General features: G+C 41.6%; 5 protein-coding genes across 6 annotated transcripts; 2 read left to right on the forward strand and 3 right to left on the reverse strand.

Moving 5' to 3' along the window:
- The first annotated feature begins 3,160 nt into the window (after positions 1-3,160).
- Positions 3,161-8,677, forward strand: otub1b (OTU deubiquitinase, ubiquitin aldehyde binding 1b). Its single transcript, XM_008435041.3, has 7 exons — positions 3,161-3,268; positions 4,896-4,957; positions 5,991-6,089; positions 6,176-6,294; positions 6,526-6,610; positions 7,153-7,347; positions 8,054-8,677. The coding sequence occupies exons 1-7, from the start codon at positions 3,226-3,228 to the stop codon at positions 8,249-8,251; spliced, it is 801 nt and encodes a 266-aa protein (XP_008433263.1). The 5' UTR covers positions 3,161-3,225; the 3' UTR covers positions 8,252-8,677.
- Positions 8,678-8,767: 90 nt separating this feature from the next.
- On the forward strand, positions 8,768-11,947 carry cskmt (citrate synthase lysine methyltransferase). Of its 2 annotated transcripts, none has more exons than XM_008435043.3 (2): positions 8,768-10,076; positions 11,248-11,947. In XM_008435043.3, the coding sequence occupies exons 1-2, from the start codon at positions 9,995-9,997 to the stop codon at positions 11,928-11,930; spliced, it is 765 nt and encodes a 254-aa protein (XP_008433265.1). In that variant the 5' UTR covers positions 8,768-9,994; the 3' UTR covers positions 11,931-11,947. The 2 variants fall into 2 exon arrangements, with proteins under 2 accessions (XP_008433265.1, XP_081455468.1); XM_081599342.1 differs by lacking the exon at positions 8,768-10,076 and adding an exon at positions 10,085-10,624.
- Positions 11,948-12,504: 557 nt separating this feature from the next.
- LOC103480173 (ependymin-like) lies at positions 12,505-14,721 on the reverse strand. Its single transcript, XM_008435042.3, has 6 exons — positions 14,564-14,721; positions 14,405-14,439; positions 14,182-14,316; positions 13,901-14,093; positions 13,687-13,774; positions 12,505-12,978 (listed from the first exon to the last, which is right to left on the reverse strand). Exons 1-6 carry the CDS (start codon positions 14,637-14,639, stop codon positions 12,855-12,857), a joined length of 651 nt encoding a protein of 216 aa, XP_008433264.2. The 5' UTR covers positions 14,640-14,721; the 3' UTR covers positions 12,505-12,854.
- A 1,624-nt stretch (positions 14,722-16,345) lies between these two features.
- LOC103480175 (ependymin-like) lies at positions 16,346-19,737 on the reverse strand. The gene is made up of 6 exons (XM_008435044.2): positions 19,606-19,737; positions 19,478-19,512; positions 19,274-19,408; positions 19,003-19,195; positions 18,315-18,402; positions 16,346-16,629 (listed from the first exon to the last, which is right to left on the reverse strand). Exons 1-6 carry the CDS (start codon positions 19,670-19,672, stop codon positions 16,506-16,508), a joined length of 642 nt encoding a protein of 213 aa, XP_008433266.2. The 5' UTR covers positions 19,673-19,737; the 3' UTR covers positions 16,346-16,505.
- Positions 19,738-20,673: 936 nt separating this feature from the next.
- Positions 20,674-23,783, reverse strand: LOC103480176 (ependymin-2-like). Its single transcript, XM_008435045.3, has 6 exons — positions 23,629-23,783; positions 22,618-22,652; positions 22,397-22,531; positions 21,309-21,495; positions 21,136-21,223; positions 20,674-21,048 (listed from the first exon to the last, which is right to left on the reverse strand). The coding sequence occupies exons 1-6, from the start codon at positions 23,693-23,695 to the stop codon at positions 20,916-20,918; spliced, it is 645 nt and encodes a 214-aa protein (XP_008433267.2). The 5' UTR covers positions 23,696-23,783; the 3' UTR covers positions 20,674-20,915.
- Between the last annotated feature and the right edge of the window lie 79 nt (positions 23,784-23,862).

The following is a 23,862-nucleotide window of genomic DNA, read 5'->3' on the forward strand; positions in this document are numbered from 1 at the left end:
GGATGCCGCCGCGACTGGCACTGACAACCTTGCGGCCACAGCAGAAGCCGCCTTAGCAATGGAGACACGGAACATGGTCCACTCAGACTCAATGTGCCCCACCTCCCCCGGAACGTGTTCGAAGAAGTTCAGCCGGAGATGGGAGTTGAAGCTCCGTCTCACAGGGGATTCCGCCAGACGTTCCCAGCAGACCCTTACTACACTTTTGGGCCTGCCAGGTCTGACCCGCTTCCTCCCCCACCGCCGGAGCCAACTCACCACCAGGTAGTGGTCAGTGGACAGCTCCGCACCTCTCTTCACCCGAGTGTCCAAGACATACGGCCACAGATCCGATGAAACAATGACAAAATCGATCATCGAACTGCGGCCTAGGGTGTCCTGGTGCCAAGTGCACATATGGACACCCTTATGCTTGAACATGGTGTTGGTGATGGACAATCCGTGACGAGCACAGAAGTCCAACAACAGAACACCACTCGAGTTCAGATCGGGGGGGGGGCGTTCCTCCCAACCATGCCCCTCCAGGTCTCACTGTCATTGCCCAGGTGAGCGTTGAAGTCCCCCAGTAGAACAAGGGAGTCCCCTGGAGGGTCACTCTCCAGTACCCCCTCTAAGGACTCCAAAAAGGGTGGGTAATCTGAACTGTTGGTCGGCCAGTGAGCACAGACAACAGTCAGAACCCGTCCCCCCAACGTACAGGCGCCGAGATGGGGGGCACCACCCCAGTCTGCCAATCCAAGTATGCCCACTCCTGCCCGGTGCCTCTCACCGTGGGCAACTCCAGAGTGGAAGTACGTCCAGCCCCTCTCAAGGAGACTGGTTTCAGAACCAGAGCCATGCGTTGAGGTGAGGCCAATTATTTCTAGCTGGGACCTCTCAGCCTCGCACACCAACTCCGGTTCCTTCCCCACCAGAGAGGTGACGTTCCACGTCCCAAGAGCCAGTTTCTGCAGCCGAGGATCAGACCGCCAGGGTCCCCTCCCTCGGCTGCCGCCCGTTACACACTGCACCCGACCCCTTTGGCCCCTCCGACAGGTGGCGAGCCCATTGGAAGGGGGACCCGCGTCTCCTCTTTGGGCTGAGCCCGGCCGGGCTCCGTGGGTAAAAGCCCGGCCACCAGACGCTCGCCATTGTGCCCCACCTCCAGGCCTGGCTCCAGAGTGGGGCCCCGGTGACCCGCGTCCGGGCGAGGGAGCGCTAGATCCAAGGTTGTTGTGCATTATAAGGGGTCTTCGGCTGCGCTTTGTCTGGTTCCTCACCTAGGACCTGTCTGCCTTGGGTGACCCTACCAGGGGCATAAAGCCCTAGACAGCATAGCTGAGGATCATTGGGACACTCAAACCCCTCCACCACGCTAAGGTGGCAGCCCGAGGAGAGGTTTTACACAATCAGTGTAGAAAACATTCCAAATCAAACTCTTTATCTTGACTATGTTTTCTCCATTCACCTCATATGGAAGTCCCTTAATTGTACTCATACATAACCAGGTTTGACACAGATCCTTCCAGTAATCATGATCTTTATTTGATAAAATAGAAGTAATAGACTTAAAATAACTTGGTTAAAACAATTTAGAACGTCCAAGTGCAAGTTGAAGTCTGAATTTACCTTTCCAGCATTGACCTTGGCCCGACTGCAGCTAAGCTAGCAGCCATTTTGGCCGTGACCAACATTAAATATCTTGAGTGGACGTTGCCTTTATTACAAGCATTTAGAGGAAGCAGTCTACTCTTAATCCTTCAAAAATTAAACCTCCATCATTGTCAAAGATGAAGACCTCTGAAGAATCAGCAACACTTGCAGAAGCAGGTGAGAAGCTGTCTTCCAAATTAAAACATTTGTAGTTCCATACTTAGTACAGAAGTACAAAGAAATTCACTGATGGTTGCAAACATTTCCAAAGTTTTTGATGATGACTTCAGCAAACGTTAAAGATTGTAATACAATTCAAAGCTCAATTTCACTGCTGCATGATACAAGACTGCATTTTCTTAAAGATATCAAACAAGGATAGCTTATACTTATCCTGGTTTCTTCTGTTAAAACACATATTGATAAGTGAACAGTATTCAAAAAATAAATCTTTCTGGAGAATTCTGATACAATTCCAAAAATTACTCTGATGTTTGTCTAAGATTTGAAAATAAAACAAAATAAAATAATTTTCTACATTAAAATAATAAAATAATTCCAACCTCTTCTGGATCAGCATTCCTGTCAAATTTTTGGACAAATTTCTTGACCATGCCAGTTATAAAGGAAAATGATATCTTGGAAAAATTTAGCAAACTTAATGCGACTTCAGCAAAACGCCCAAAACGTAATTTTTAATTCATTGTGAAAGTAAAACTGTGAAGGTAAAAAAATATAATTGGTCCAAAATTTCACAATAAATTGGGTTAGTTCAAACATACTGAACTGATGGGTTTAAAAAACAGTTTGGCATACCCTGTTTGAATAGCATACTGGAAGTCTACTAGGCTACTTTCATAACACCATAACGATATTTGTATGTTTGTTGTGTAATTAATGTGTGCTATATAATACACAAAAATGAGTAGTCTGAAGTTTACTGAAGTAATGGTTAAACTGCTTTAAAACATTGAAAGAATTCATCTTTCCATTTGCTATAATTCACTCAAGCTAGCAGACAGCGCTCCATTAGCCAACCATTTTGGAATTTTTATTTTTATTTCAGTGAGATACATTGAAATAATAGTTTATAAAGGAGTATGCTGGTTCCGTGTAACACCCATCAAAACAGCATAACCCTTCATAAAGATCAGAATGCTGATTTGATAAAATGGCTTTGTAGAGTGGTATGCTAAATTGACAGGATATGCCAAACCGACAGAACACTCTCCCCCTGTTGGCCCCTCTCTAGAACCGCCCATGGCTAGTGGGATAGTTTTATCTTATAGAAAGTTTTTAGCCAGTTATGATATTAATGATAATAAACAAAATAGAAAAATGTAAAAGCAATTCCACAACCTGTAATATTTATTTGCTCAAATTCATCACTAAATACAGTAGATTTTACCCCGACTCTTTTCTTTGCCATACTTGGCCAGACATGCAATCTATTAAAATTTCTCCTTAATTTATGTACCATGAAAATATGACTATTATAATAAATTAATCAAGCACGTTTTCCTCGCTCCTCTTTTCGGAAGTATATAATGCATGAGGTCATGAAGAAGGAGGAAACAGATCTCGATAGCTAAGATGGCGGAGGAACAGCAGGAATCCTCGCAGGGAGAGATGGAAGGTGAGAAAATCAGTTGCTCGTGAAAATCTCCAACAAGGTGCGTTGACATTTATCGGGCAGCTGGAGTTCAGATTATTGCATCTCTCCGCAGAGGGCTTCATCTGTCCCTGTAACCGTGGCTGACACGCCACCTGAAAGGCCACAGCTTCCCAGCTAACACTAGCGAGTTGCAGCTGCTGCAGTTACACAAAGAAAGAAAGAAAACCGCTGGTTTAGTTACAAGCAGGGAAACAGTGCGTGGACTTGAACTAGTATTAAACGTCACAAGGTGTTGAATACGTAGGGTTAACATGTAAGGGGGGCGGTTTTGTTTTCTGAGCGGTGTGGAGACGTTTTTCGTCGTGCCCAGAAATTGTTTTGTTTTCGCACAAGTCGAGCTAGCCCCGTTTAGCTCTCGGGCTGCAGCCGGTGTTATGTGGAAGATTGGGTTCGTTATAATTGAGGAATGCTGTTTTACATTAGCGTTGTTTATTGGTAACAAGATTTTTTTTAATTTCTGAAGGTAGTGTTTAATTATTTAAAAAAAAATCTTTGCTCAGGTTATGTTCATGTAAACATCATTCGTAGAACTACATCCTTCTTTTTTAAAGGACCAAGATAAGATGAAACGTACAGAAGATATTAAAACGATGATAAAATGTCAGTACAGTAGACTCTAAGATTTGAATGAAAGATGTTGAATACGCTGGACATGTAGAATGTGTTGTCATTTATGCGTTTCTAAATCATGTCCAGAACCACAAACCTCAGAGATGAACAAATGTAGCGTTTTTCTGTGGTTGGTGCCAACACAGATTTTCATATCCGTTTATGTTTTTACTCTGATTATGTTTTAAGTTTGTATTTTATTCCACTTTTTAAAGTCTGGGATCAAAAATTCTTTCATACTTTTGAACCATCTGCAACAACACCTGCTGCTTAAAGATGAGCTAGCTTCGTTTTAGCCTGAGGATTCGGAGGGCAGACTGATTAAAAGTGGTGGACCTCCGGTATTCTCATGAGTTGGGGATAAAGGCGAATAACTAAGATATGCGAATACTTAACACCCTCTATAAAAATGCTTAAAACTTCCTATTTTAATTGTTGCAATCACCAAAATACCTTAATATGCATCAAATGCACAGTTTTAAACTGTTTTAGCATTACTTTAGTTCGCCATCCACTGTCTTTCTTATCTGCGCTCTTGGGTTACAGCCAATCAAAACCAAGCAAAATAAACGCTGCCCTGGGATTGGCCGCTTGGAAACGCAGCTAATATTAAAACAAGTAGCATTGCGTGTAGCTAGTTTAGCTTCCGAAGTTGCACTTCAAACATTTTGAGGAAATTAATCCGCAAAATTGCACCAGAGGTTAGGTGGGGGTTTACTGTAATTGAGAATACTTCCTTCCACTGGAAATTCAAGTTCTGCAATGATTTTTATTTCTGGCCTGTATAACAATGCAGGTGCTTTTGTTTTTTTTCTTGTGTGAAAGTAAACCTGCATTGCTGCTTAAAAAAATTGAAGGGAAATGACAGTCTCTTCCTAACAGCAAGTTTACCTGCACTATAACTGCTCTTGACTTGACTTTATGAAATTCCATATCCAGTCCTGACTTTGACTGTCCTTGACTTCTCCTCGTTTTCCAGGAGTTAATTGTCTCGCCTACGATGAGGCCATAATCGCTCAACAGGACAGGATTCAGCAGGAGGTGAGGAATCAAATGTTTCTTCTAAGGGGATTGCCCCTGACCACACCAAACCACACTGCATTGCATTCTGGGTAATTGGCAGCTGTCTGGTCGGAGTGCCGACACACTTTGTACACAGATGGAGAGAGGGGGAAAAAAAACAAAATGAAAGGAGAGAAAATAGGAAAAGGACAAAAGCAACAACGCTACTAGTAGATAAATGAACTGTATTGAGCTGATGTAGAGATTATTTTAGCAGCGCTAAGACCTTTGTGTTTTTGGTTTAAGCTAGTTGACAAATACTTTTTTTTTTTCCAATGAAAATTTCCAATATTTTCTTGTAGAATTTATGTTCAAATTTGTGAACATTTTGAGGTAATGTTATTCCCTCATCAGAAACATACCTGTAGCGTTTCCCTGATTCGTTCATGCACGCTTGAGAAATCCTTTAATCTCTATGGCAACCGTTCAGCTGCACAAAACGCCTGGTTGGATCTAGCTCTGCCTTCGAGGACAAAGCTCCTCCTCAGAGAAGCAGATTCCAAGCTTCCGAGTCTCCGCCTGGTGGAACTGTGCTGCTGCGGAGCTCGTAATAGGAGTCACTTCTCAGAGCAACGCTGGTAGAAACGTTGTAAAAAAAAAAAAAAAAAAGGAGTTCATAGGAGCCATGTTGTGATGACATCCTGAAGGTGGAGTTTCAGAAAGAGCAGAAGTTTCTTAAATTAGTCAAATTTTTTTTAAGTTAAGTTGCATTTTTGTAACATAGTGACTTGATTGTGCTGTAAAATGCCACTATATGCATGGAAAATACATGATACTGCCCCTTTAAGAGATATACCGATAAGAATTTTGGAGTCTGCTGGAAGCTTTGATGTCTTTCTCCACCCAGAATAAGCCTCAACAGCATATTAGGGTATTAGGTATATTAAAACAGGCAGTTATAACGTTTTTACAGGAGGTACCCAAGGGTTTGTGGATTGTAAATGCACAGTTGACAACGAGTTTAAAACATCTGAGTTGGTGCAACTGCAGACTAACTGTATCGTCTGTGCAGATCGCAAACACCAACCCGCTAGTGTCAGACAGACAGGACCTGTCGGTGCTGCAGAGAGAATACGCCGAGGACGACACGGTTTATCAACTCAAGCTCAAGGTCGGCCAGACTGTCGGTTCACAGCGTCGGGTTTTACAGCGTGGCTCCAAATTTTGTAAGTAACGCCTCTTCGTTTTCCGTTTCAGGACCTATACAAAAAGTACGCATATATCCGCAAAACACGACCAGATGGAAACTGTTTCTACAGAGCCTTCGGCTTCGCACATCTGGAGTCGCTGCTAGACAACAGCAAAGAACTTCAGAAGTAAGAGGCATCATGGCTACCATCAGCTTATTAAAGGGTTTTTTTTTTTGTCTTAAACCAAAAGGATCCATTTTGGCTTTATACTTTATACCATTGCAGCCCTGCAAATTAAACATACTTGCCAGTATTTAGCTTCTGTGTTGGTCAGGTTACCATGACGCATCAGAATGTGCATCATATTCTTCTGTGTTGGGATGTTTCCATCTTTAATAAATGTTTTTGTATTTTTAGATTTAAAGCAGTGGCAGCTAAAAGCAAACTAGACCTGGTTAACGAAGGCTTCACTGAGTTTACCATTGAGGATTTCCACAACACGGTGAGCGTCCCGTCTGTCCGTTCGCCGTTTCGCTCCTCAGGTCTGGTCGTTGAAGCTGTCGGTCCAGATTAGACGGACAAATCAGATCGGCTTCTCAGATCGACAAATCAGCTCTGATTTAGGTCTTCTGAACCACAGCATTTTATTGTATTGACTTGTTGAACTGTTTTCATTAATTCCATAATTAACACATGTTTTGATTTGAGGACACAGACATGCATCAAAAACACATTATGTTCAAGATTTTCTACTTTGTTGTATTCATCACTTGACGACAACATTCCTGTTAAGCTAGCTCACCTTCAGTAGCTAGTGTAGGATTTAAGTATATTTAGCCAAAATAAAAACATGTTGGATCCTTATTTATACTACTTTTATTCATAACATACTAATTTATTTTTAGATGTTTTGTAGTTGATTTTGAATGTGGCTTTTTTTTTTTTTTGCCGAAATAGCTAAAGTACACAATATTTTTTTGTCTTAATTTTTTAGTAGTTAATTATTATTTTTTGCCCCCCTCCCACCTGCCACCTGCCATCCAGTTCATGGACTTGATTGAACTGTGTGAGAAACATCCCGGCCTGCAGGAGCTGCTGAACTCTTTCAACGACCAGAACATGTCCGACTACGTTGTTGTTTACCTGCGCCTCCTTACCTCAGGCTACTTGCAGCGAGAGCATGGCTTCTTCGAGCATTTCATCGAGGGAGGACGAACCATCAAGGAGTTCTGTCAGCAGGTGGGCAGCGTTTGGGATAAAAGTTGTTTTATAGAGAAACATGATAAAGATAGAAACTGGAAGTCGCCTTTCCCCCCCTGGCTGATAGTGATTATCTTCCAGGTCTTAATCCAGTGTTTCTCATCCCTGGTCCTCACTGCCCCCCTGTCCTGCTTGTTTTAGGTATTTTCCTTCTGCCACACACCTGAATTGTATCTCTGGGTGATTAACAGGCTTCTGCAGCACTTGATGTTTATGCAATCATTTGAATCAGCTGTTTTGGGATAGAGGCCCATCTAAAACATGCAGAGCAGGGGGTGGTGAGGACCAGGGTTGAGAAACACTGTCTTAATCGCTGATTTAAATTTTTACTACCGCACATAAAACAGCAGCGATGGGCACCGCTACCTAAAAAGTTGGTTGCACTAATCATAAACATTAGCTCCGCTAACATGCCACCCCAACTTGCTATTTAGTAAAGGCTAATGCTAAAGCGCTAATAATATCTGCCCTCGAAAGATAACCCTCAAGCACCAAATTAATTTAGACATTTACATTTTCCAAAATCCGTTAAATATTATAATATTTATGTTTATATGTTGTTCTCTACTGTCTTCCTATAGGTAAACATAGATACTTATTAAAGAGGATTTTTGAATGAACGTATGCGAAATGTTTGTGAATATGTAGTTTATCTGGTATTTTTTTTCCCTTTCTCCTTTCCTAGGAAGTAGAGCCTATGTCTAAAGAAAGTGACCACATTCACATCATTGCCTTAGCCAAGGCCCTGAATGTATCCATTCTGGTGGAGTACATGGACAGAGGGGAAGGAGGGTCTGTCAATAACCACATCTTCCCTGAAGGGGGCGACCCACGCATCTTCCTGCTGTACAGACCAGGCCATTACGACATCCTGTACAAATAACACTCCTGGGCCTCATCAGATCACATCCTCCTCAAGCTGTGCTCCGCAGGGGGAGCGTTTAAGAAAAAACAAACAAAAAATAACATCAGCTGCCACGTTGATTTACAAATCGCATCTGTGTCTGAGATGATTCTCATTTATTTGGAAATAAAACGATAAAATCACATGCGTCTCATTTTACCCCTCTTACTCCAGACCCCCCCCCCCCCACCCCCCCCGACACCCAGGCTCTCCTCCGCCATCACACAAATGGTTAACGGGGAAAAATAGTTGAAAAATAGAAGTGACTCCAGATGATTAGTTGTACAGGTTTTTTTTTTTTTCTTTTTCTTTTGTGGTTGTAAATGTTATCTACTTGCTTTGTTTGATTCTCTTCCTTTGGTACACTGCGTTTCATTGAGGTTTATTAAAGCAATTTACATCTTATTTGCTGCCTTTTCTCTGACTCAGATCTTGCTCCCTCCTTTTTTTTAATCAGGAAAAACTACAAGACACTATCAAATGGCTAAGAGTTATACCAAATGTATCATCTTTTTTTCTAAAAAGTTTTTTAAGAGACCTCATCCAGAAAGTTAATACTTTCCATAGAAACGTTTGGTCTTGAATCCATTATTTGTCTTCTGTTTGTCTTTACAATAAAAGTGCAAAAGCTGTCAAGAAACTAGTTCTATTCAGGATTCCAACATGGCTGTGAACACATAACCAAATGTGTTGTTGATCAGTGCAGCAATTTTGACATTTAATTGGTACTCTATTGGCAATATATAACTGGAATGCATTTATTTAAACTTGTCCTTTTTTTTTAATTTAAAATATTTGAAGGGTTCAAATAGGGACGTTTTGTGTGTTCTTGTGGATGCATGGGTTCTCTCTGGGTACTCCGGCCTCCCCCTGCCTTTAGGTCTGGGGGAGGCTTCCTTCCAGCTCCTCCAGGGGAACCAATGTTTATTTTATTTCTCTAAATCACATGTATTTATAGGCTTCTCTATGTCTGTACACTGTGAGTACATGAAAACCGAAACCAACTTGAGAGCACACATTCTGGGTCATTACTGATTTTAATTCTGCGACCATCATATATTAATATATTGTGACTCCAGGAAGGCGCTGTTTCTTCTGTGCGCTTTGATTTTCCGCTTTGGAGGAACGTTCACATCGTTCAAACATCACTGAACTGCTTAGACACATAAATCCAAACATTATGTTAATTTTGTGAACAAATGTCCTGTAATCACAGCAACCTGCTTTGAGAAATTTATGGACACCCCCTCAGTATCTTTTTCACTAGACTGTTAATATTGTCAATACTGTCTTCAGTTAGAGGCTTCTTCAAAAGTGCTGCAACACAGTCTGCTACCGGGGATTCATCATCAGCATTTACAACTCTTTGAAGAAATGATATGATTTAAAGCAACATGTAATTTCCCTTTAGAAATAAAACTTAATTTCATTTTTAGCTATAAAACGAAAAGCGACATTTTAAAAAAATCGTCATAAAATTAAAAATAAACTAATAAATCAAACAGCTACTTGTCTTGTTTTTCAACTGTTTTCATAAAAATCTGAATATTAGTACCACGAATGTAATGTAATACGCGTAAACTAACCAAAGATCGTACATTAAAACGAGATGTTTTCTCGTTCACGTTTTACTGGACTCTAGAGTAAATTAAATATCATAGAATTCGTGGTCAGAGTGAGAGCTCTGTCTCTGTGGTTGAGCTCTGGAGAAAACAAACCAACATGTCTGCTCTCACAAAGTCGTTCACGTTGGCTGGCAGAAGAGTATTCTCCAGGACTATAAGGCAGCATTCATCAGTGACAAGTATGTCCAAAGTTTGAATTATTCATGTCAGGATAGTCTCGTTATTTTTCTTTAGTGGTTTTAAACTAACCAGCTAAATAGAGTTTTTCGTTCAAAAGGTTAGCTGTTGACATTTAGAGTAACACACAGGCTAGAACTAATGGTTTGTTTAGTCATGAAGATTTATCGCGAATGTATTCAACAGCTATAAGGCACAGCTAAAACAAAATGAGGTTCAACTGCAGAGTTTGTCTACGACGGTTTTTATAAACTACCACACACTTCATTGTGTTTTCTGGGGATTAATACAACTGGTCAACACAAAGTAGTTCATAATTAAGTTGAAGAAAAATGTAGTTTGGTTTTTTATTTAGAAATGAAAATCTGAAGTAGGTGTGATGTGCAGGTGTATTCAGCCACCTTGAGCCAATTATTATGTAGAACCACCTTTGAAATGTTACAGTATGTCGCTACCAGCTTTCTAATCAAAAGACTGCATTGTTTTTTTTTCATTCTTCTCTGCAAAATAAGTCAAGCTCAGTCTGATTGGCTGGACAGCAAAAAGCATGGTAAGATTTTAGTTTGAACTTCTACTTGTATGGTGGCTCAGAAGGGTCAACACAGAAGCCACACTGGAATTTAGGCTAAAATGTTATGGTTATGCTAACCTTGCTAGCATAACGTAACATAATGTCATTGTCAGTTTGGCTGCTTAAGGATAAAATGTCTTGGTAGCCCTTCATGCCATCCATTTTCAAATTGATATATTGGACCTTTGCTTGTATGGTAGCCCAGAAGGATCAACAAAGTGTAAAAGTCACAGTGCAACAACACAACAATGACACTTAAGTGCTAAAACGGAATTTATGATAAAGAATTTATGCTAAAACATTGAGGTTATGCTAATGCAGAATTTAAGGTAAAATGTAAAAATCACAATGCAGCAACACAACAACAAAAACCACTATGGACGTTGTACTGAAATGGAAATTATGCTGAAGCAGAAGTTATGCTAAACATGCTAGCATAACTTCCTTTATGAATCTCTGGTAAATATTGTCCTTGTCTGCGTGTTTAAAGTATTCCATGTCTCGGTTGTAAAGAGCTTCAGGACACTAAGTCAGGACTAGATGGTAAGCTGTGCCCATCGTCCTGGTAACCACTGTGTCTCTTTTCTCTTTCTCTTGTCTAGCTGAGCTGATGGAAAACATGGATAAGAAATCAGCATGGGACCGCTTCTACTCCGAGACCAGCAGCAGGAGTCCCAGCTTCAAAAACTTTGAGTGGTTCTTCGGTTTCGATGCTGTGCAGGACTTCATCACGCCCCTCCTGCAGACTGCGTCTCTTTCACGCCGTCCTGTCCAGGTCCTGGACATGGGATGCGGCACATCTGCGTTAGGCCCCTCCATCTACAGAGACTCCGCTTTGCCAGTGCGAGTCACCTGCGCCGACATCTCCCCCATAGCCGTGCGGCTAATGCGGGAGCACGTCCGGGCTAACGCCGTCCGGCCTCGCAACGCTTCCTCTCAAATGGAATTTTTAGAACTGGACTGCACCCGGCTTGACAGCCACTATGGTCCCAACAGTCTGGACCTTATTGTTGACAAAGGCACCACAGACGCCCTGTTGAGGTCCAAGGAGGGGGCGGAGAAGGCGGCCTCGGTGCTGAGGCAGTGTCTGAAGGTGTTGCAGCGCTCCGGGTCTCTGCTCCAGTTCTCAGACGAGGATCCTGATGCCAGACTGGTGTGGTTAGAGACGGCCGCTCAGGGTCAGGGGCTGGCGGCGGCAGAAGTCGGGGTGCAGGAGGTCGGGGTGCTGAGGGGTGTGTGTTACTACTGTTACCAAGTGACTGCTCATCATGATGTAAACAAATAAAATTTTAGGTTATTGAAGTCTGTGTGTTTCATATCTACACACGGATATTCAAACACACCCAGCTTTGTAAAAACGCCATATTTCTGTAATGCAGAATAACGGAACCATTTGTGTTATCAAAAAAAGAAGAAAGAAAATGACCCCACCAGGAAATTTTTACATTTTGCAAAAAAAAGAGAATAAAATTAAAATGATTCTGTCTGATAGCCAAGACAATCTGGTCTAGCTCTAGATCTTTTTATGTTTTAAAAAACATAATTTTCTCAAGAATTTCAAGATTGAGCGAATATTTAAGATTAATGTAATATATTCAACAAGTTCCTCCATCCCTCACTAAGACCCGTTTCCGCTATAACGTTCTTATTGCCGATTGTCTACCGCCATCTAGTGGCCAAGTTTTGTTCAACACAGATCCCAGAAAATACATGGTTGAGTGCGTTTCTGTGATTGTACAATGTAATACATATTTTTGAGAGAATTACTTTTGGGTTTTTAATTACTGCAAGTCATAATAACCATTAAAATATTTCATTCAGTTTAATGAATCATAATAAATGACCTTTGCTTCATGGTGTTTTATGATATTCTGATTTATTGAGATGCTTTATAGAAACAGACATATTTCAGGGTCACAGTGTTGCCATGACAAACGATATCAAATCAAACATGACGTCTCAAAAAGTTTACTTTTAGAGCTTTAGTCATACATGACGAGAAAAAAAAAATGCAAAAAAATATATCTTCATACTTATTTGCACTGAATTTAAATTTGACATTATTTGATTTATACACAAACAGCTGAATGAATAACAGATAGGCTGATGGCAAAGATTTTATCCACTTAAAAGTTTCTTTATCAAGGACTGAAGGAAATGATAGGTCAGTGCAAAGATTCACAAAGGGAACCAGATTCATGAGAATCTCCTAGAACAAGCTGTAGAATGTGGCTGGCTCCTCTCCTTCCTCTTCTTCCAACTTGGCGTCGTCACAGAAATGCGGCGGGATGAGCTGTTGAGGATCAGTCAGTCCCATCACGTTGTTGAAGAAGCTGAGAAAAAAAAAAAAAAGACACAATGTATGCTGTGAAAAGGTTAAACACTGGAAAGTCATCGAGTCACAGTGTGATTAGCTAATTAGCTGAAAACAGCTGTTGAGTTTCCTGACCCTCTCAGTCTGGGTCAGTAGAAAACAGCCAGGACGTCTAACTGGACAGAGGTCCAGGAGACAGACATGGACACCCTTCACAAGGACGGGCCGCCACAAAAGATCATGGCTAGAGGAGCAGAAACTTGAAGGAAAAAAATTGTGCCTCTTCAACCTGCAACCTTGAGAGCAGGATGTTCAACCAACTGTTGAGCGAATTGAGATCAACAGACATATTTTTTTCACTTTTTTATGTTACTTTTTTAGTCACATAAAAATTTGATTTCCATCACTAAGTAACTGCTTTTAATCATATTTTCAAATTTATTGATAATTGAGCAAACAGTGGAGAAAATAGTAAGACTAACAATCCTGATAATACCGATAGTTTTGTCAGGATTAATTGGAACTTATTGTGACAATAAACGATAAATTAAAATTCTTATCATCATGAGATTTATCACGATAAACGATATAAACAATAGGATAAATGATAAATGTCCGCCCATGTTTTGCTGGTACATTTTTTAATTTAGCCCTGCATGGCAGTAGTTCTGGACGACATTTGTCAGACTGTGAAACCCTTCCGGCCTCTAACGCCTCAGGCACCAACCTGGTGATCCTCCATCCGTCCCTGCAGCTGTGGAACAGCGTGGTGACAGGAACGCAGCCGAACTCCGTCACGGTGCTCATGTACTTCACTGTGGTAAACACAGAGCAGGTCAACCTGTCAAACTGGAAATCCCAGCGCAGGGATTTTTTATTTTTTTTCTAAGAAAGGTCATGTGCTTCCTGCAGCACATGATTCTGGTTTCCTCCTGACGTACCTGTCTTGTTCCTCATCTGCAGCTGACCGGTCCAGGTGTTGACCAGGACCCCCTGCCCGGGGCCGGAGGAGCTGCCCAGCACAGCCTGGCCCAGCAGGGAGGCATCCTGCGGGATGGCCAGCGGGTGGAAACATCGGCTCAGGTGCTTCTTGCAGCACGTCTGATTCCTGTAGTTGATCTTGTACATCACACCCTTACAAAACAGGACAGGATTATAATACTACTACTAATAAAAAGAATACATAACACGCTGTTTAAAATCCCTTCTCTGTGGTTGTTACTTCTCTGTAAAGCAGAAGCACGTCCAGGTGGAAGGTCTTATTGTTGTAGGATCCAAACTCCCTGAGGCGGATCCGCTGTCCCAGAGCATCGTAGGTGTATTTGGCGAAGGCCCCCAGCTTCTCATTCTGGGTGGACTGGAAATAAATCCACAATAAATATTTACTATAATCACAAACAATCGCTTCTTGTTATTTGGCTGGTAAAAACAAAGTCGCAACTCACCACAGAAAGGGAACCAGTCAGCAGCGGAGGGGAGGCTGTCGAGATGAAAAGCATATTTTAGTCTGAATAGATGATAAAAGTAGAGATGTTTACACAGGTGTGTGTTTGTGTGTGCGTGTGTGTGTGTGTGTGTGTGTGTGTGTGTGTGTGTGTACTCACTGCATGGCCGGGGTCTCTGGGCCACGCAGCCCACCGACAGGCACACCAGCAGCACCAGCAGCACCAGAGCTCTCATGTCGTCAGGCTGATTCTCCTCTCTACAGTCAGAGCTCGCTTCCTTTAAAGGTGCGCAGTTCTCAGTCGGTGTCACCTGACACCTGTTTCCTGTTTTTCATTTTGTTGCTATATTTTTTATAAAGCAGCAGCTATGATGAGTCTGGAAAGTCATTCAGTGTGAGTTCACATAAATCAGCTGAAAAATTAAATTGACATTTTTCAACTTTTCTTTAAAAATTACTCTTTTTTTTGCTTTATTTTGAGCCACACAAAAATAAGAAAAATACATGTTCACCCCGCTTTCTGGGTACAAAGTAACAACAAAGAAAATACATACAAACACAAATAAAAACAGTAAGTGTTGCCTCAGTCATTCAGTTCATTTTTACACCAAAATGTTGTATTTATACTTGTGCTGTCAACTGATTTAAAAACATGTAATCAAATTAATCACACTCTTGCACATGATTAATCGTTATTAATCACTGTGCCTAACTTTTGTAGTTTGAAATATAAATGTGCGCACAGTTGTGGTTCTTGCAGGAATGTTGCCCTGGGCAACCCCCTCCTTCTGCTGCGTTTCAACCAATTAAAATGAAAGAAATAATCTGTGGGGAATTTTTGTAGCAGAAAGCAGGTAATGTAATCTCCCAGAAGTCAGCAGCAACTTAAGGAAACTTACTCTACATGCATACAAGTAGCAGAGAACCTGTTCAGGGGCGAACTGACGGAGAAGATATATTTTATTTTCTAGTTCTTGTCTGGCCCACACCTTTCTAAAGTTGCCCTGGGCAAGAGATTTTTTTTTTATCTCAAGCAAAACATGTCTTAAGATTTTCAGTTTTCTAGGTTTTTATATTCAGAAATCTTTATAGGAAGTTTTGTTTAAGACAACTCCTCCCCCCAAACTACATAACGTAATATTGCTTTTTTAAGGGGATTTATTAAAACGTTAGTTTAAAACTGTCTCTCTCTCTCCATTCATTTCCCGTGGTCCCTGTGCGATGAGGCTACACTGGCTTGTCCTTGTGTGTATTTCATGCGTGTGAAATTTTGAGCTCGTACATAGATGTGGACAGGCGACGTTACACATGAAAGTTTTAAAATGCTCAATTGTTGTTACTGTCTCGGGAAATTTTAACCTTTTGCTGTCGTTCGTTGAAAGGTTGAAGACAAAAGTACTTTAAAAAGTGAGAACAATGAGTAAAGCGACAGTTCCTCTAGTTTCCTACTTCCCCGAGTTAATCAAATAAGAATACAATCTCATAAATCGGGGGGAACAAAACAGGTTTTACATATCAATAACCCATGAGCTACAATATTAGAACAAGTTAAAACTTGTGTTACGGCCCTGATCCTTGTAGGCTGGGCTGCAGGTGTCTTTGTGCTCCTCCCCTTTACAGGGGCTGCTGATCAGGTTGATTGGAGCGCAGAGTATTTGAACCTGGCTATCTCCGTCTTCTGGGTCGCTCTCAGTGTCCACTCTGCTGCTTGTAATGTTTGGTGGCCAGGCCTCAGCTCCCCTCCTGTTGCACTGTTAGAGTTTGTCTTTGTTTTGGCACTTCAACACTTCCATATGCACTCATACAACACATCCAAGCATTTGCATTACACCACTGATACTGATATCCACAATCCATTGTTGTTCTTGTTAATAAATATTCATTTTTCTACACTTTAACCCCTGCATGGTCTCCCGTTTTAGTTATGACCTTCAGCCAGTCGTAACACTTGCATAAGTTTTATTATATTATGTTCACATGACAAGGAACAAAATTAGAGTTGGAGCCTGAAGATTTGTTTTATAAGAGCTACTTTGACTAAAACCACAAAAAGTCATTTTACAGTCAATTTATAGGCTCATGTTGCAGTGTGTTTCTGGTTTTTAAAAAAGCGACAGGAATGAAGTGTGTGGATCTTGCTCCTCTTCCTCCAGCTGGGCAATGCTGCAGAATGGTGGTGGGTTGAGATCCTCGGGGTCAACCAGCCCGACGACATTGTTGAAGAAACTGAAAACCAGATGAAAACAATCAGTTCAATCTGTTACAGCTGCATCTGAACAGAAAACAGAGTTCTGTGTCTGAGTTCATGCCTGGTTTAAGGTTTGTTTCTGTTCTAAGTGGTCATTTTATTCTGTGATGCACTTTCTTTGAAAGCTGGAAAATAAATGAAATATCTACTCAACACCAACCTCAACCTGAAAATCCAACATGGCTGACACATTTGTGTAAGATTATGACAGGTGAAGAGCTAAAAGTTTTGATATCACAAAAGATCAAATTTTTCACCTGTGTGCTAAAAAGAATTGATCTATTTTCCATCAACCAATGGGATATTATTGTTAGCTATTAGCTGCTATTAGCTAGCTGCTTTCCTCTACTCCAATCTGATCCTTTTTAACCCCTACCCCCCTTCTACCTTAGCCTTTCACATTGTGAACTTGTTTTTCTAAGGATTTTATGCATTCAGAAATTGTGACATTTTTACTGACGGGCTGTGTGACTGTGTAAGTGACATTGAAACCATCAGAAATGCAAATCTAAAGCTAATTACTGGAGATACTGTTATGTTTTATACACACAGCACAACTTGTTGGGTCAGGTTGATAAGAAACTTCCTCTCATGGGGTAACAACAGATGAGTGGCTTGTGCGTTTGTGGACATCCATCCATCCATCCATCCATCCATCCATCCATCCATCCATCCATCCATCCATCCATCCATCCATCCATCCATCCATCCATCCATCCATCCATCCATCCATCCATCCATCCATCCATCCATCCATCCATCCATCCATCCATCCATCCATCCATCCATCCATTTTCCTTACACCCTTGTCCCTCAGTGGGGTCAGGAGGGTTGGTGGTGCCCATCTCCAGCTAATGTTCTGGGCGAGAGGTGGGGTTCACCCTGGAAAGGTCGCCAGCCTGTCGCAGGGCAACACAGAGACACACAGGACAAGCAACCATGCACACACACACTCACTCACAACTAGGGACAATTTGGAGAGGCCAATTAACCTGACAGTCAAGTTTTTGGACTGTGGGAGGAAACCGGAAACCTGGAGAAAACCCACCATGCACAGGGAGAACATGCAAACTCCATGCAGAAAGACCGGGGCCAGGAATCGAACCCAGAACCTTCTTGCTGCAAGGCAACAGCTCTACCACCTGGACAATTCTGTTTATTTTGCTACATTCGGCCGGCTTACAAGGTTGCGCTATTTGGTTAGTATTTTTTATGATGAATGGTAATTGTTTTTGATGACTTGCTGGTTCATTGATTATAATAGGACAGATTAGCAGGTATTACAAGTTGTTATCATCTCATGTTTATGCGTTTCCTGAGCAAAACGGAGCAGGCCTTCAAAGCCTTATGTGGAAGTGTTGTCATGGCGATTGTATATTCCTCCCCTGGGATTGTCTCCATACTGCTGACTCCTATGTTTTCTAGTTCAGTTTTATTAATTTATAAACATTTTTTACCACAATTTAAAAAGAAAAAAATCCAACTACATAGTACACCATTTCCTGGCTGGAGAAAAGAATAAAATCCCACCATCAAATTTCCCTTAGTATTTCTGAATTTGAATTGAGTCAAAGGACACCATTTTATTCAGGCATGTAAAAAGACAGCATTATCTGCTCTCTGGCGCTGATGTGAATTAAATAACTGAGGTGTGAGCACTGACCTGGCCGCCACCCATCCTCTCTTGTCCATGCTAAACAGGGTGCTGATAGGAATACATCCAAACTCTGTAACCGTGCTCATGTACGTTGCTGCAAAAGGAAAAAAAACCCCAAAACAGATCAGTTACATAACTGCTGAGTCATTTGCAGTCATGTGGTTGAACGTTCACTAGAGTGACTGACAGCACTAAGACCCTCCTCCTTGCTCTGATTGGTTGATGCTAACTGGATATCTGGTGCATTTCTGCAGATATCTGTAGGACCACAGGGAGGAGATGGAGGAGCTTGATTTGGACAAGTTATCTGTCTGATATTATACGGTCATGACATGGTGACAGGTTTAACAAATATGTGAAAATATTGTGTCTAAAATTTAACTACTTGAGGTTTAAGTTCCTGGTGTATCTAATTAGCATCATACCTAAAGTTTCACTAGATCAGTGTTCAATTTTAAAATTTCTAATTCATTTAATATCTTATATCTAAGCAAAAGAAATGCAGTTTTTGTACAACTACTTTTACATTCAGGCTCCTTTTCAGAAAAAGGGCTCAGAAACAAGTACCATGGTTTTCACTGTTTTGTACTACCTGCCACATAGAATCCCAAGTAAAATGTATAAAAAAATGTGGGCGATGTGAAAAAAATGTGAAAAACTTTAAATAGTATGAATATTTTAGAAGAAACTCTACCTAATCCCTTCTTGGTCAGCAGCGTCCCGGTCCAGGTGTTGACTAGAATTTCCTCCCCTGGAACCGAAGAGCTGCCCAGCACAACCTGACCCACCAGGGAGGCATCCTTAGGAACGGCTAGCGGAACAAAGTCCGTACTCAGACGCCTCTTCTGGCACGTCTGGTCCCGGTTGTTGATCTTGTACATCACCCCCTGCAGGGAGGGATGGGATTACAAACAGAACCTGTTGGAATCTGGCCTACATACATATCCGCTCTCCTTGGTTCTCACCTGTTTGTAAAGCAGAAGCACGTCTAGATGGAAGGTTTTATTGTCAAAGGACCCAAAGTTGCTGAGGCGGATTCGCCTCCCAAGGCCATCGTAGGCGTACTTAGCTCCTGCTAAGTACGCCTTGCTTTGGGTGGACTGTAGGACAGAGAGAAGGTGTTTTACTGAGAGGAGTATGTGAGCAAAGTCGAGCTGGATTCAACTTACCACAACAAGGCCTCCAGACATGAGAGGCGGAGATGCTGAACAGGAAAAAAGCTCAGTTATTATGAGCTGGTAAGAAGATTCTGAAATACAACATGTTGATGCCGAGCTCTTCCGGTGTGTTTACTTACAGCATGGTTGAGGTTCCTGAGCCAGGCAGCCCACCAACAGGCACGTAAACAGAAAGAGAGTTGTCATGTCGTCTGATGGCAAGCCCACTGTACTCTGCCGTCCTTAAATACAAGCCTGTCAGGTTTCCAGTCTGTATCCAGCATAATTGAAATATGCTGAATCCACGTGACTGAACAAGCATAACTTTCTAACTTGCTCTAACTGATTAAGATTCCCAAATCCAATGATTATCTCTGGTTTTTGCTCATCCAGCCATGATCACTATCTGGTCACGTTACCTCCTGGTAAAAACCTATTTACTCGCTACACTTTTAAAGGCTTAAATGAACACTCGGCTTCCTAAAAAGTGTTTTATGTTTTAATTACAGCACTAAACCTGTTGTATATTTACAATAATTTCCCTCGTTCAGGAATAGTTGAAAGCCAACAACAAACGGCATCGACCATCTTCTGAGCAGAAGGGCATTCTGTTCAGAAGGAATGAACAGAAAGCTCCTCCTGAACAACCAAACATAAAGATCCTCAGGTCGTACAAAACCAAAAAGCTCACGTATTTTTGGGCAGTTTGTGTGGCAAACATTAAAGTATTGTAAAATGGTGAAGTAGGGAGAGAATAGAAATACATCTAAATATGTGTCAATTATATCCATTTACTGATACACAATGTAAAATTTAGTCCCTCATTCGCCTCCACTGTCCTGCTGGTGAAGATGGACTCCAAAAAACTAGAAACTGTAATTGCAGTAAAATGTCAGTTTGCACAAAATTTTGCATCCAAATAAGAATTTTGTGCTGATTTGTGTTGAATATACAAAATCTCAGTAACCTGATAAAGTGTGAAAAATGTTCAAGATGTGTGTGTGTATTTGTATATGTAGCCTATTTAGGACCTTCTCTGGTGTGAGCCTAATGAGGGCCAAAGTCCACTCATAATGCCATGGGCTCTTCTTTAAAGGATTAGAGTTGGACTTAATGGTGTCATGTGAATTGTGGTTAGTGTCAGGCAGAGTTACGGGTAACCTATAAACTTGTGTGTGTACAAATCAGTTAAAGACTCAAAAACACAATGAAGAGAAAATTACTCAGTTTATTATTCTTGCTCATGTTCTGGGGAGACATTCTTCAACGGATCATCAGAGTAAATGAAAATGAATTGAAATGGAAAGAACTGAACAAATGGATCCAATTTGAGAAAAAATACTGAACGCACCAAGGTCTCAACAGAGACAAGACAAGAGAAGTCATCTGATGTTTATGGTTTATGACAAGACAACAGAGTTAGATGAAATGAAACAATCCAAGGAGATCTTCATTTTTTGCTTTGAAATAAGCTGAAGAAGTCTACTGGTTCCTTCTGATCCTCCATTCTCTCCGCTTCAGAGCAGAAGCTGGGGGGGTTGAGGAGATTAGGATCTTCAATCCCGATGACGTTGTCGAAGTAGCTAACAGAGAAACAGATGCAGGAATCATAAGGCTGAGCTCGGACATGTCAGCTCGAGCTTCATCATGGTCACGATGCTGAAACTAACCTCATCACCACCCATCCGAACTCTTTGGTTTGGTAGACGGTGTTGACAGGAATGCAGCCAAATTCAGTGACCACTGATGAGTACTTTCCTGGAAGGACAGAGAATATAAGGTGTGCTGCCAAAGCTGGCTGAATGAAGAACCGAGGAGGTTACTGCCATAGACGCCTTCTCACCTGACTTGTCTGGTAGATCTCCTATCCAGGTGTTCACCAGGAGGCCTTGTCCAGGTCCGGAGGAACTTCCCACCACAGCCTGACCCAGCAAAGTGGCGTCTTTTGGGATAGCCAGCGGGTGGAAATTTGCCTTCAGAGGCATCTTCTTACAGGTGCGGTTATGATGGTGGATCTCATACATGGTAGCCTGATCAGGAAAATAAGGAGAGACGGTTTCAGCAACGTCAATTCTTTCAGATTCTTCTGTACATCTTACAAAACACTTTTCAAACAAATCATCTTAAAATGGAGAGCATGGGACAACTGCAAACCTACAAGCAAATGACAACCAACCCATAGAGCATGCATCTCCATATGAATATGGCCTTCTGAGACAAGGAACTACTCATCACCCTAACACTGTTAGGGTGTTGGAATATTGGAATATTCCAATATTGGAATAAGCAGACCATAAACATCAGATGATTTCTCTTGTATTAAGTGAAGGAAGTTGAGGCAGTGCTGGTGTCAGACCCAGTGCTTTAAGGTCCTTGTAAATTTGTGTTGCTGACCTTGAAGTGTATCAAAAAGGTTCCCACCCTGAGGTTTCATTTGGTATTCATGTAACATGCTCTACAAGTTTTCAGGACTGGAGCCGTTACACACAGTCATGTAACTGACAATCTTCAAAAGGAATTGTTTCTAAAATGGTGAATTTGTAAGTTGTTCTGGTATTTCTGTCAACTCTGGCATTTCAAACTGATCATTGTTCCTCCACAACAGAATAAGGCCTTCTTCATGGGTTTAACCAGAGGTAATCATTTACCATTGCTCCATTTTATTCCACTGCCCTTGTGATTAGTTTTTTTAAATGTTTAGCTGTTTCCTGTGAGAAAACTTTCACGCTGATAAGAGACTGTGATTTCCTGAAATCACATTGGAATCTTTCTCGCTTTACATCTAAGCAACCGGCTCCACTTGCTTGGAAAAATCTTGAGAGAAACGTTTCTACCGCAGTGTTTCCAAACTTCCATTTCCTTTTTTGAAGCCTCTGATCAAGAGTCACTTCCTGCTAAAATAAAGACACAGAATATTCATGCTCTGGTCACCTCTCTGAAGAGCAGCAGAGCGTCGTAGGTGAACGTCTTGTTCTCGTAGGCGCCCAGCTCCAGCAGTCGTACTCTGCGTCCCAGTGCATCGTACAGGTATTTGGTGAAGGTCCACAGCTTTTCATTCTGCGTGGACTGGAAAGTGAGAGTGTAAGTGATGCTGACTGGACAGGAGCCCTGTCCAGGTTTTACTTCATTGTGCAGATGAATGAAAGGCTTACCAACGTGAGGGCTCCGGTGAGAAAGGGAGGACTTTCTGTATGGAACAAAAATGGGACATTTTTCAAAATAAAAACACCAAATAAATAAACCAAACTAAACCAACTTTATTTATAAAGCACTTTAAAACAACCGCCGCTGATACAAAGTGCTGTACCTTAAAACACAACATAATAAAAAAAATAAAAACTTACAGTTTAAAAACAAACACATAAAATTTAAAACTTGATCCCGCTGGTGTTGAAAGCCAACTAAAATAGATGGGTTTTAAGACGAGCTTTAAAAGTGGACAGTGAAGGGGCCTCTCTGACCTGCAACAGCAAGTCCTTCCATAACTTTGGCCCAATGACAGAGAAAGCCCTGTCCCCTCTCAGCTTCCTTCTGGATCTCTGTACCTCCAAGAGCAGTTGATCTGCTGACCTGAGAGACCGATAGGGTATGTAGGGGTGAAGAAGCTCAGAGAGGTAAGCCGGGGCAAGATTATGTAGTGATTTAAAAACAAACATAAGAATTTTAAAATGAATCCTAAAATATACAGGCAGCCAGTGAAGTGAGGCCAGGACAGGAGTCACATGTTCCCTCTTTCAAGTTCCTGTCAAAAGTCGTGCAGCAGCATCTGAACCAGCTGCAGACGTGACAGCAGCGACTGACTGACTCCCAGATAAAGTGAGTTACAGTAATCCAATCGAGTGGAAATAAAAGCGCGGATCACCGTTTCAAAATGCTGCCTGGAAAGAAAAGATTTCACTGAAGCCAATCGCCTTAAATGATAAAAGCTGGACTTAACCATGGCTCTGATTTGGCTGTCCAATTTAAAATCACTGTCCACCTTAAAACCAAGTTCTGTAATAACGGGTTTAAAATATACCTCCAAAGGTCCCAGGTCAACAGAGGTCTAGATAGTCTAAATAGCATCAAAATTTTGTCTAATACAGAAAAAGTGAGACATGATGATGAAATGTTGAGAAAGGAGATGAAGTTAAAGCTCAATTCCAACTAAAACATCCTCCTACCGCATGGATGTGGCGTCTCTGCCAGGCAGGCTGCCAGCAGACATGTGAGCAGGACTGGGAGTCTCATGTTTCTTGACGCACCGATCTGTTCACTCTGCTGTCACAGGTGAGGGATCTGCTCCTTATAAACGCTGAGCCAAGTCTCGGTCACTCAGAGCCGTGGTTCCGGGTTTTAGCTCCAGCCCTGACAGCTGGCTGACGGTCATAAATGAGACAAGTGTTGTTCTCAGAGTG

Source organism: Poecilia reticulata, chromosome 18 (genome assembly GCF_904066995.2).
Source record: "Poecilia reticulata chromosome 18, P_reticulata-male-v2, whole genome shotgun sequence".
In the NCBI taxonomy this organism is placed as follows: Eukaryota; Metazoa; Chordata; class Actinopteri; order Cyprinodontiformes; family Poeciliidae; genus Poecilia; species Poecilia reticulata.

What these genes read in the sequence shown, in the direction of transcription:
- otub1b (XM_008435041.3), top strand. Translation starts at nt 3,226, where the DNA reads ATGGCGGAGGAACAGCAGGAATCCTCGCAGGGAGAGATGGAAG. An exon ending in CTCGCAGGGAGAGATGGAAG is followed by an intron (nt 3,269 to 4,895) that starts GTGAGAAAATCA and finishes CTCGTTTTCCAG; the next exon opens with GAGTTAATTGTCTCGCCTAC. An exon ending in AGGACAGGATTCAGCAGGAG is followed by an intron (nt 4,958 to 5,990) that starts GTGAGGAATCAA and finishes TCGTCTGTGCAG; the next exon opens with ATCGCAAACACCAACCCGCT.
- cskmt (XM_081599342.1), top strand. Translation starts at nt 10,510, where the DNA reads ATGTTACAGTATGTCGCTACCAGCTTTCTAATCAAAAGACTGCATTGT. An exon ending in GCTGGACAGCAAAAAGCATG is followed by an intron (nt 10,625 to 11,247) that starts GTAAGATTTTAG and finishes TCTCTTGTCTAG; the next exon opens with CTGAGCTGATGGAAAACATG.
- LOC103480173 (XM_008435042.3), bottom strand. Translation starts at nt 14,639, where the DNA reads ATGAGAGCTCTGGTGCTGCTGGTGCTGCTGGTGTGCCTGTCGGTGGGC. An exon ending in CCAGAGACCCCGGCCATGCA is followed by an intron (nt 14,440 to 14,563) that starts GTGAGTACACAC and finishes TCATCTCGACAG; the next exon opens with CCTCCCCTCCGCTGCTGACT. An exon ending in GCAGATGAGGAACAAGACAG is followed by an intron (nt 13,775 to 13,900) that starts GTACGTCAGGAG and finishes TGTTTACCACAG; the next exon opens with TGAAGTACATGAGCACCGTG.
- LOC103480175 (XM_008435044.2), bottom strand. Translation starts at nt 19,672, where the DNA reads ATGACAACTCTCTTTCTGTTTACGTGCCTGTTGGTGGGCTGCCTGGCT. An exon ending in TCAGGAACCTCAACCATGCT is followed by an intron (nt 19,513 to 19,605) that starts GTAAGTAAACAC and finishes TTTCCTGTTCAG; the next exon opens with CATCTCCGCCTCTCATGTCT. An exon ending in AGAGGATGGGTGGCGGCCAG is followed by an intron (nt 16,630 to 18,314) that starts GTCAGTGCTCAC and finishes TCTGGTTTTCAG; the next exon opens with TTTCTTCAACAATGTCGTCG.
- LOC103480176 (XM_008435045.3), bottom strand. Translation starts at nt 23,695, where the DNA reads ATGAGACTCCCAGTCCTGCTCACATGTCTGCTGGCAGCCTGCCTGGCA. An exon ending in AGAGACGCCACATCCATGCG is followed by an intron (nt 22,653 to 23,628) that starts GTAGGAGGATGT and finishes TGTTCCATACAG; the next exon opens with AAAGTCCTCCCTTTCTCACC. An exon ending in CTCTGCTGCTCTTCAGAGAG is followed by an intron (nt 21,496 to 22,396) that starts GTGACCAGAGCA and finishes TTTCCTGATCAG; the next exon opens with GCTACCATGTATGAGATCCA.